Source organism: Ostrinia nubilalis, chromosome 2, assembly GCF_963855985.1.
Source record: "Ostrinia nubilalis chromosome 2, ilOstNubi1.1, whole genome shotgun sequence".
NCBI classification, from domain to species: Eukaryota; Metazoa; Arthropoda; class Insecta; order Lepidoptera; family Crambidae; genus Ostrinia; species Ostrinia nubilalis.
Window position 1 is genome coordinate 2,269,733 of NC_087089.1, and position 12,210 is coordinate 2,281,942.

The 12,210-nt window shown below is 39.6% G+C and overlaps 1 protein-coding gene across 3 annotated transcripts in view; it reads left to right on the forward strand.

Moving 5' to 3' along the window:
- LOC135079879 (titin) overlaps positions 1 to 12,210 on the forward strand; it is a 104,377-nt gene that overhangs the window by 82,066 nt on the left and 10,101 nt on the right. The window contains exons 5-12 of one of the 3 annotated variants that reach the window (XM_063974521.1): positions 170 to 253; positions 4,515 to 4,652; positions 5,324 to 5,466; positions 7,456 to 7,658; positions 8,498 to 8,665; positions 9,526 to 9,694; positions 10,871 to 11,009; positions 12,008 to 12,118. In XM_063974521.1, the coding sequence (XP_063830591.1) occupies positions 170 to 253; positions 4,515 to 4,652; positions 5,324 to 5,466; positions 7,456 to 7,658; positions 8,498 to 8,665; positions 9,526 to 9,694; positions 10,871 to 11,009; positions 12,008 to 12,118 (1,155 nt within the window). Of the gene's footprint in view, positions 1 to 169; positions 254 to 4,514; positions 4,653 to 5,323; positions 5,467 to 5,729; positions 5,873 to 7,455; positions 7,659 to 8,497; positions 8,666 to 9,525; positions 9,695 to 10,870; positions 11,010 to 12,007; positions 12,119 to 12,210 lie in introns of those variants that run through there. The other 2 variants (XM_063974508.1, XM_063974517.1) reach the window with 2 other exon arrangements.

Genomic DNA, 12,210 nt, shown 5'->3' on the forward strand with positions numbered 1-12,210 from the left:
CGAAAAATCTCAAACAACTGGCAAAGAGGTTGATTGCCAACAAAAGAAGAAAACGCATCGTAAATCTATAGAAAAAAAAACGTTTTCTTTTTCATTTGTTTTTTAAACCCGATTGTTATTACTGATTGTTCATTTGAATTTCTTTCTTATAATTTTAATTTTGTTTCAGGTAACGAAATTAGATGATTTGAGTCCCATCATATTTTTGAACCGAACCAAGGCTGAGCTAAACTGCACCGCTGGATCTATGCAGGTACGTTTATAATAATTATTTTTAGAATTATTAATGAATATTAATTTTTAAACGTAGCCTCTAGGGTCTCCCACTTATTTCTGTCCAGAACTACCCAAGTAACATTTTACTCCATTTAAGAGTTCACATTTAGTTCCAATGTGTACTTAAAGCATTAGTACAGTTCACTCGTGATGTATAAGCTGTATTATTGCAATTAATTACACCTATACCTGTCTAAGGGACTTATAGGAGTGTAGACTAGTGTAGAGTTATACTTTTATACGATTGTTGGTGTTATAATACTCTAACAACTATCCTTTAGTCAGCCATCTGACTAAGAGCATTATAGGAGGGTAGAGATACGGCAACCGCTGTTTAACGGCCTACTTGTACGATGTTATAGAGCTAGCATTTTAATAGAACACACGTGGTCATTTATAAAGCCAAAGGCTGTTATGTTTACTTGTTTTAGACTGTTATACAGCTAGTAGCTGTAGTAGGACTTGTTTGTGATAATTAAAATAACCTTTTTTTACTATCTGTACAAAAGTGTTTCAATGGTTCGCATGTACACTGTAGGCTGTTAAAAGGACTATATGTGTTGTCCATTAACATCAATAGCAGTTTATTTGTCCACAAGTACTACTCTTATTTGCTTTAAGCTGAACACGAATGTGAATGTGATATTCTATTACACATTTCCCCAAGCCTGTTTTTAGTTGTTCATGGTGGTTCTGTACATGATGCAGAGGAAAATATTATGCCTGAACCTGAAATTTCCCTTCAAAATATACCAGATATCAGAGTGTGATGATTGCAGTTCTTGTGATAGTGAATACCATTTTGATTTGGACAATTATTTAACCTTTCGCAAAAAAAAAATAAGAACATGGGCTATTGAAAATCGTATTCCTCATTCCGCTTTGAATAAATTGTCAAGCATAATAAACGAATTTAAACCGGGAACACTACCGTCTGATGCTTTAGGTATTCATACTTGACTATTAGTACCTGGGCTAGGCGATTTAACGGACATTAATAATTTTTATTGCGGATCTCTAAAATTTCAGTATTTGAAAGAATTAAAGATACACAATTGACCTGAACTAGGTACATCTTAAAGCTGTACATAAGTTCACATTAGAATAAATTTATAGACATTAGCGCTGTAGTGGTACAAATGTGGAACTTCATATAGATAACAGCATTCTAACAGAACACATGTGAACCTAATATACGCTCACCGCATTAAATTGGAGTTATAACAGTTCACATAGCCGTATTTCATTTCCACCATTTTGTTCTACATAACCTAAAATATTTACCAAATAAATCTCCAAAATTAATGCAGATTTATCACAAAATTCGCAGATAGAGCGATTGAGTTTTGGTTTCATGTTATAATTAATTACCGTAATATAATTATAATGCCAATCCAATATCAAAAACTGAAAATTGTAGATTTCCTCTCAGCCAGTTTTAAATATTTTAAAATGAATATCGCGTTTTTACAGAGGCGCGTAAATATTTTAGCTGTAAATATGTATACATTTCACGATAAAGTTGCATTCCCAATGGCATTAACATTATTAAGTATTTAAAACCCGTGTTATTATTTGCATAAATGATTATCCGCCCGAGTTGTTTCCCTCTTGGCACTCACGTACAAATACCAAACTAATATTAAAATGTGGAAATAATTTAAGACACACGTGAACTTTAGGTAGCATTGGAGTACTTTTGTCGGACTTTATAACTTTGAAAGCTGTGCATTTAGCCACTTGTTACTCTTTATTGTCCTCACGTACGTTGTATGGTTCACACTGCGTCCCATATAGTGCCGTAAGTCAGCCTTAAGTACGATGTTACTACTTAAACTGCTATTATAATGCTATTATACTGCTAATGTACAGCCATAGTGAACTTAAAGCTGTCTAATTTGTGCCCAAACTGGTTCTATAAAAGCATTATAGCAAGCTATACATACAGCTCGTATACAGCTGACATACACAGCTTGTGGAGTACATGTGAACGACTATTGAACTCTTAAATGGAGTAAAATGTTACTTGGGTAGTCGCACGTAAGACTTTGGCGAACTATGCGCTCATAATTTTGATTATTTGTTCCTTTTTCGTCAAAACCATTACTTTATTAAGTAAAAGATGACATTTCATTAGTTATTTTGGTATTGTTTATTACCAAATAATTTTGAGATATAACCACTGTTGTTGTACAAAATATAAGTAAGAATGGTAAATTATTATAAGAAAATGTGCGCATACCTTGAATTTTAGTTACTATAAGATCTATTATAAGTAACAGAAAAGTAAGGAACTGTGAATATTTTTCCCCCTTACGTCCTGTGATAGCGAAACAGCCGTGCCACATAATATTTTAAGGCGTAGAGTTTTTTTTTAGTTAACTAGGGCTTGTAGAATCAGAATCTTGGAATTATTGAAGCTCTACATGAAATCTGAAAGTTTTTCACAATGCCAGCCATTATGCTTGGCAACATTTTACATGAAAATGTTTTTCTCTGATCTATATTTTCTCAATTGAATTTAAATCTTGCATCTACCGTAACTTTGAATGGGCCCTTAACATCCGTCGAGCGCCCAGTCGGCAGTTCTAACGGCACCGTGTTACCGTTCATCGCTTTACGGTTTGGTAATAGGTCGTAATCGACATAAGTATTCATTTGTCAGGTTTTTAGATACTAAAAATGTTGGTGTAATCAAAATTTGAAGTTAGAGCCGTCGTGGGTGGGTTTGGACAATTTTAATCGACGTTGATGAATAAAAAGATATGATTGCGTGACACGTAGGCCTAGGATGCGCACCGCGATATGTTTTTGTCGCGCTATTTTATCGATTTTACCCAATAATCCCATACTTTTGTCGTCTAAAATAATCGATAAGATTTTATCACGGCGCGCATCCTAGCCTGGCTGTTTGTGGTTCTAGTGTATTGAACTGCAATGCGAGCCGCGATTGTAGGTTCAATCCTCGTTGAGGGTAAATGTAAGCCTGGGCGCAGACCACCGACTTCTAGTTGGCCGATAGTTGGACCCGATTCTAATTTGTATGAAGAATCGGCGGATACCAAATCGGTGTAATGTGCGCACTTTTATACATCTCAATTCTGATCAACAGCCCGAACCAACTACCGGCCAACTAAATGTCGGTGGTCTGCGCTTAGGCTAAGGGCTCGTTCCAAGGAGACATCCCGTTTTTTTGTCAAAACTGTTTTTTGCAGGATCCCGTTTAGTATTCATTTATTGTGTTTTTCATAGAGGTTTTAATAAGCCGATTCGTTCGAATTTCACGCCCGTATTCACAAACATTACTATGAGGTCTCACAGTGCGCATGGACGCACAGGATGACACACGAAGTTCGTGTCACGAACCAATCACAGAGATCTATTCAACGCTGTGCGTTCGATTTGCTGCTTCACTTAAGCAAGCATCGTTTGTGAATAAGGGCGTCAAACGCACATTATGTGTGTTCACATGACAGTCCAGTTTTGCATCCTGCATAACGGGATGCCGCAAAACTGGATTGCGTGGGAACGAGCCCTTAGTGTGATGAGCAGGCATTAGGTACACGAAGTTATTATGACCGTTTATCGTGTCGATAACTAGAAGCTACCTCGTTAATTATCTATGTCGTCGATGTCCAATTAATGCTACAGAAATTAAGAAAGGTTTCTCACGCTCGTATGAGGATCATGTTAATGTTGTTATGTATAAAATTTAGCTAGGGAATATTTTTTAATATGGCCTTTTATCTGTTGCCGCAATTAAGTAGCTACTTATTCAGACGGATTTTGCAAAGAAAGGAATATCTTTCTAGGTTCTTTTCTTTTCTTTAGGTTCGTTTATTCGTTCAGCCAAATGAAGTCCACGCTGGATCCCCTAGTAGGGATTTCCATAACGCATCCAGGTTCTTCAGTGACCTTCGCCAATTCATTAGTCCACCTAGTGGGGGTTTCTTTAGGTATCAGGAGGAAATTAAAAGGACTTGAAAGTAACCATTTCTAGATTTATCGCATTTAACATTACCTAAATATATTTAACTCAAAGGTGACTGACTGACTGACATAGTGATCTACTCGTATCAACGCACAGCCCAAACCACTGGACGGATTATAACGTAGGCATCCGCTAAGGAAGGATTTAACGAAACCCCTAAGGGGTTAAAACGGGATCCACGCGTACGAAGTCGCGGGCGGCCGCTAGTGTTAAATATTTCTCTGTATTTTCACGTTTTTGTTTCCAGGTGGAGCTGAAATTCCACGAGAAGTATTACGGGATTGCTTACGCGGACTTCGATCGGCATTCCGCGTGCCAGGTCGCGGGCAAGGGAGCTCTGTCTTACAGGCTTGAGCTGCCTTTGAAGGGATGTGGCACACGACAGGTAAGGACGCTTAGAGCTTATAATATTTACTGTGTGTGAACATGACATGTGCTGGTCGTATTCCGGAGTTTTCAGCGTTATTTTTATATTTTTAAAATTTTTATAATTTTTGGAATTTAGATTAGATATAATCTATCGGTTTCCATATGAGTTGAAGATATTCTTTGTTTTTTCTCATAGAGAAAAAGTAACTTTCGGGTTAAAGAATCTTTATTCTCATAAGAACAGGTAGGTAGTTCACTTTCGTTTTTTTATTAAAAGCATGCTACTCCTGCTACTATCTCGCGATCTGTAGATCAGTTGTAAGATATTGCTATTGAATATCCTAAGGAGACAAAAGTCTGTAGGTACAATAGAATAAGAATAAAACAAAATAAAGCAAGCATTTCTTTTTGATTATAATTTTATTTAATTCATATTCAGTATGCATCTGTTAACCCTTTAGTCTTATAGGTAATATAGGTACTTTTTTGTCACCGAGACAGTATGATGTTTCTTTTACACCTTTAAAAAAAGAGACATCTAGGCTGTCACGTTGACAAAAGTCATCCATGCGCCCGCGCCTATAAGCAGCGACAAAAATATTTTGCTTTGTTTGAATGTTATGTCACATCAATGACAATTAAATCCCAGAACTAAAAGGGTTAATAATAAATTATCCATTATGACAGGATCCACTCCGCGTGTTCACCAACAACATAGTGGTGCGATTCCACCCGAACCTGGAGATGGAAGGCGACGAGGTAATCACCATCGTCTGCCGCTACCCGCCGCCGGTGGTGCAGGAGCCGATCTTCAACCCTATCTTGGCCCCGTGAGTATTGTAGCTGATTAGGGTTTGTTCCCATGGAGATAGGGCCCATAGGAGTTCCCGTAGGACCCTCTACTGTTCACCAACAACATAGTGGTGCGGTTCCACCCGAACCTGGAGATGGAAGGCGACGAGGTGATCACCATCGTCTGCCGGTACCCGCCGCCGGTGGTGCAGGAGCCGATCTTCAACCCTATCTTGGCCCCGTGAGTATTGTAACTGATTAGGGTTTGTTCCCATGGAGATGGGGCCCATAGGAGTTCCCGTAGGACCCTCTACTGTTTACCAACAACATAGTGGTGCGTTCCCACCCGAACCTGGAGATGGAAGGCGACGAGGTGATCACCATCGTCTGCCGCTACCCGCCGCCGGTGGTGCAGGAGCCGATCTTCAACCCTATCTTGGCCCCGTGAGTATTGTATTGATCTGGGTCTTTTCAGCACCAGCCTATAATAATATGTCATGGGCGGCTACCTTAAGCAAACTCCGACAAACGTTACTTCGACATTACGTTACTCCGACATTACGCTACTCCGACAGTACTGAATATCGACATGACTTTACTTCGACACTACACTACTCAGACAAAGGAAATCCGGAGAAAAGTGTCAGAGTAACGTCGAACGTAATGTCGAAGTAACGTTTGTCGGAGTTCAGTTTTTGAGCCGTCATGAGCGTACCCAGCTTCTGGCCTAGGGGGAGTAGTCATCTTTGGTTACAACGTTTAAATCAGCTCCTTTTCAAAGCGACTGAGCGATTTTCTGCGAAATTAGGACTTGATCCCATCATCATCATTTCAGCCACAGGACGTCCACTGCTGACATACATAGGCCGCCCGCAATGATTTCCACATCGCCCGGTTGGTAGCGGCCTGCATGTTCCCATGGAGATATTCCATTTTTGCAGGATCCCGTTTAGTCGTAGGTATATGTGTTTTAATATTAACGTTCACACGAATATCCCGTTTGCAAAAGTGACGACGAAATAATTCAGCCATAGGACGTCCACTGTGAACATAGACCTCCCCCAATGATTTCCATAATGACCGGTTGGTAGCGGCCTGCATTCAGCGCCTTCCTGCTACCTTTATGAGGTCGTCAGTCCTTTTAAATTAAATTATTCATCATCATCATCAACAGCCCTTTACAGTCCACTGCTGGACTATGAGCCTCCTCCACTATAGTGAAGGGTTTTGCCATAATCTCCACGCTTGGCAGGCGGGTTGGAGATCGCAGTTTAAAAGATTGATGTTTTTCAGAGAGCGCTGCTGCCCAACAGAGAATTAAATTATTATCTACTTTTAAATGACTGAAACTTAAAATAAATAACCATTATTAATTAAAAATACTACTTCTGCCACGATAATAGTTCGATTCAGAGGCAAACATGAATAATAAAACAAATTAAAAAAGATGACGATAATTTTAAATGCACATACAAATGGATGTTTAAATAAAAATTACATTGGACATGCACTGGATAGTCTGTTGACATATGATAATTTAAAATAACTACCCGAAGCAAATTACTGCCTGAAATTATTATTACAAAAAAATAAATTAATGTGTTCATGTGTTTGTAACTTTAATTCCTTCTTGATTCTTCATCATTCTCCTTGTATTACTCGTATTAACAAAAGGTCCTTCAGTTTATAGTTTTAAATAGTAGCTAATTTTCAGAGATCGCCATTCGTTTAAGAACATTTAAAAAAATACATTATTAAAACCACATACCTCCTCACCACAAGTTCAAAATAAACGTAAAGAGGGACAAAATAAGCAGACTCTTTTCGGAAACTTGAATCTACTTAATATCTGTTTTTCGCTCTGTCAGTGAACTTAGAATTCTCTAGTCTACTTTATCGAAGTCAAAATCAAAGTCAAAATAAAAGTTTTACTCGTTAAGGAGCCTTTACAGCGCTTCGAGACCAACATTTTGACAAGTGCTGAGAAGAAGCGATCACTTTACTAATTCCAACATTATTGTTTACAGGAGTCCCGAAAACCCCTTACCAGTCGCTTCACCACTGGCAGGGACTCACATCCTGATGATCATCTGTGCTATTCTCTTCTTGACGCTGCTGCTGCTTGGGTTGGGAGTGTCTTACCTCTGTCTGAGGAGGCGAGCTCTGCCTGTTCCGAGGAAGCTGATCGATGACTCTTCTATATCTATCATCAGTAGGGAGAGCATACAAGGTGAGTTGGTGGTCAATAACAGTGAAACAAACTAAACCAATCAAAACCAGGATTTCAAGGCACCTACACTGGCATGTATAAGATTAAGATATTACCTACTTTATAAATATCGATCATTGTACAACCCGTCGAGTTCTTTTTTACCAAGGGGTGCCAACCCTTTTGCCCTATTATCTATTTAGGGTAATGCAGTGTATTTGCGTCTATAGTCTATAGTGCTAACAAGAAAAAAAATAAACAAAGAGATACGAGCTTCCCACAGAGACACGTGTTTTAAGACCACTTTGCAGATCAGCAGATTGCATATTTTTTGTCGGCCAATAGTTCGATCAGGCTGTTATTGAGTATGAACATGAATGGAAGTGCGCCGTACACCAATTTGTTATCGGACGATTCTTCATACAACCTGTCATCCGCTTTGCAATGGAGTGAAGTCGAACCTTAATTTCGAACTCCTCCTATGTTGGCTGTTATTGAGTATGAACATGAATGGAAGTGCGCCGTACACCTGCAATTTGGTATCGGACGATTCTTCATACAACCTGTCATCCGCTTTGCAATGGAGTGAAGTCGAACCTTAATTACGAACTCCTCCTATGTTCTTGTGATTAATTTCGTTGCGGGTTCAATGACAGTTTAACTTTCCCCGGGGACAAACATGACCTTCATTGGTTAGGTTTTTATGGCGGTCAAGCTGCAGATCCTGGCTACACAGGAGTTGCAGTGGTGGGAACGAGAGGTGGGAAACTGTAAGCCGACCATACTATCGGCCGACTAAAAGTCTGTACTTAGTCTGCGTGTTTCGGCATATGATATGATACTTTTATGGTTTTCTCCAGAGGTGAAGATACCCCGAGCTCACCCAGTGTACCCAGTGGGAGCGGCTGAGAGCGCCTCAGTGGCGTCTGACACCATTCCCTCCGACTACCCGTCGGAAACGCCCAGTGAAGCCGATCACGCTCACGCCAACCAAGCGTTCGTGATCGACGAGTCGTATCACAGCGAAGGTATGTTTTTTGAGAGTTTGAGAGTTGTGCACTTTTTGAGACTTTTAAAGGTGACTTGTATAGAGCTGTGTACTTTTTGAGAGTTTTTTTGTAATTATTGAGAGATGTGTGTACTTTTTGAGAGTTGCGAGCTTTTTCGAAATGTTTTGTTCACAGATATAGAAATATCTGTGGTTTTGTTTGTAAAGATTTTTAAAAGATTATTACTTACATAATGTTTTAGTTGCCCTATTTACCTATAAATTATTTTAATTTAACACTTTCAAATGTTTTGTTAATCATAACTATAATATATTACGTGTACCGATCACTAGTTAATATGAATTACCTATTAATATTATTTTAACAAGGTCTAAGACGCCTATTTATTTATTAACAAACACAAATCATTTCTTATTTTAATTAAATCAATTTAACACGTTACCTAATACTTTCATGATTTTATAAATTATATTCTATTAAAATAATTAAGAAATTAATAACATATTTTTGAAAATATATTTATAATTTAATAAACATAAACTTAACACGTGTTCTTGAGTGGCGACCACGAGCCGGAAGACGTAGCGTGGGCAGGCCTCCCACTAGGTGGACCGACGATCTGGTGAAGGTCGCGGGAGGTGCCTGGATGCGAGCGGCGCAGGACCGGTCTTTGTGGAAATCCTTGGGGGAGGCCTTTGTCCAGTAGTGGACGTCTTTCGGCTGAAACGAACGAACGAACGAAAACTTAACACACTATTTAAACACTGTTTACCTTTATGCTGTCATCTGTACCTACATATGTATCAAAATAAATATAAAAAATCCCCATTTAAAACGACTACCAAAATTCTAACCTAACCTAACCTAACCACTAACAGGGTACGGCGAAGCGCACGAGACGAGCGCGTCTAACGGCCGCTTGGTGGCAGGACTGGCAGGGGTGCCGCCGCCGGCCTTCGACGTGCGGGTCCGGGTTCAGCGTCCGCCGGTGCCGCCGTCGCCGCCTTCCACCATCACGGCTACGGAGACCGATGCTGGTAGCATGAGGTGAGGATCATTATTCAGTATTGACAACCTTTGTCGGCCGATTGGTGTAGGTGTTCAGAACGTGCTACTATGCCAAGAGGTCCCGGGTTCGATTCCCGGCCGGGCAGAAATTGAAATGATGAATTTTAATTTCTGTGACGGGTCTGGGTGTTACTATGTATAATATGTATGTATTTAAAAAAAAGTATATAAGTAGTATATCCGTTAGCTAGCACCCATAACACAAGCATTAAGTTGCTTACTTTGGGGCTAGCTGGCGATGTGTGAAATTGTCTAAAGATTTATTTATTTATTATTTATTAACTCGACGGCTATAATTATATATTTTTTTCATGAATTTTTCATTGTAAATCTTTGGTATAGAGTTCAAAACTAGTTGTCATATTAGTTGAGGCTCTAGATTAAGCCTTCCTATTGATGAACTTGAGAACACAGAACCTAGAAAGAGGTCGAGAAAATGAAGCGTTATTTTGGCAGTTTTGTTTTAAAGTGGATTATTATCTAATAAAATAATAATCGTATTAGTGAGCGTGAAACCCAGGAAAACAGAACAGTGATATTATATAGGTATTACTTCGATTATCTCAAGACACGTCCACGTTTGGTCTTACTGAAGTCCGAAGCGACAGGGGAGGTATCATCTTTCATTTATCAAACGAAATTAATTACATTTTTTGGATGAACTTGACCCTGACTATAAGTGCTTACCGTACAATGAACCGTGATAGCTATACGGTGAAGGGGTCAGACTAGCAGATTCGTGATCCGAGGAACGCGGGTTCGATCCCAGTCGCCGCTCAAATATTGTGACGAACCCACACGTAACACACAAGCATTTTTAGCTTACCACGACACCACGAGTGGTTAATTTGTATTTACAAATTGCAATGAGGGTATCGTTTTAGCGCTCACCAGTTAGCGCCACTGTAGAGTAAGGTCCTGTCACTTGCTAGTAGCGAAGACAGTGGCACCAACTGGTGAGCGCTAAAGTGGTAGGAGGACTATCGCATTTGCACTCATCAAGATGTCGCCACTGTAGAGTAAGGTCCTGTCAATCGCCAGGGGTGCCAACTGTTAAGTATAAAAACGATAGCCCTCATTGCTAACATTCTTTCTTTTTTTTTTAAATAAAAAAGAGACATGTTAATACATCCCTGATAACAATCCATATTCCAGACAAACCATGATGATTGAGAACGAGCGCCAAGAGTCGGTCCGCACGGTGTCCCCAGTAGCGCTACCGTTACCAGCGCGCGCGGCCCAGCTGCCGCCGCCAGAGCGCCCGCCGCGTCCGCCAGCGCACTACCACAAACAGGTGCGTTTACCCTACTGGGGCTGTCACAACGCTGGTAAAATTGTTTGAATTAAAAAAACACATTTTTTTTAAGTTCAGTTTATTAAAAAAAATATATTACACATACTCGTACTTTACAATAACAACAAGCATGTATCACGTTACTACTTAAGCACACATCACACACATCAAGACACACATTTACTCAATAATATAACACACAATTAAAACCATCCACAACATCACAAAACTCTAAGAAACATCTACATAAGAACATTACATTATGTTGTTTTACTACATTTTCAAATAACCACATTCACAGATTCATTACATTGTTTTCACTGTTTAAATAGACCTTCTTGCAAGTTATTTTTAATCTTAGTAAATTGAAAGAAATACCTACTTCTAAATACTTAAAAGTTTTTAAAAAATTTCCTCCCAATTTTTAGTCTACCAATCGATGGACGCAAAGAATATCGCCTCTATAATAAATTGAACTCGTACGTAAGTTCAAAACATTTCAGTTGATATGACAATAATGCTGTCCTATAAAAAACTCAATTATAGCCACCCTGTGTCCTATGAGTAAGAGTTTACCACCTACCTACTTACTCTATCGATTGTCTAGTGATTAAATTGTCAGCTCTACGTGCTATACAATAAAGTTTAATCTTCTTATCAGAAGTTGTTTGTAAGACGGGTCACGAGACCCTAGTGTCCAATGAGTAAAAGTTTCTAAAGCCCGGTCTGTGAGCACGTAGAATTTTGTCCAATGACCCCAAGCTACCCATCCTTATCGCTCGCGCGTAATTATAATGCTGTCGCGACTGTGCGACGGGCGCCCGCAGTGAGTGTGCGAGCGCGACAGCAACATAATTACGCGCGAGCGATAAGGATGGGTAGCTTGGGGTCATTGGTCAAAATTCTACGTGCTCGCAGACCAGACTATAGCCACTATCAGCTTTATGTCCTACACAATCTGTAAGAAGGTCACCTAACTCCATTACCATACTAACCAGGAGTGGTCGCGGCGGCCGCGCTCCATCGCCTCTCTCAACACTGAGATGACAGACACCCATTCGGTCACCGAGGTCACTGACCGGTCACATGCCAGGATGTTCCACCTGAAGGTGAGTTGGTGGTGGAAGGAAGAGACGTTGGTGGTGGAAAGAAATAGAGACTATGGTGGTGGAGAAAAAGATAAAGAAAAAATAGCCTAAAG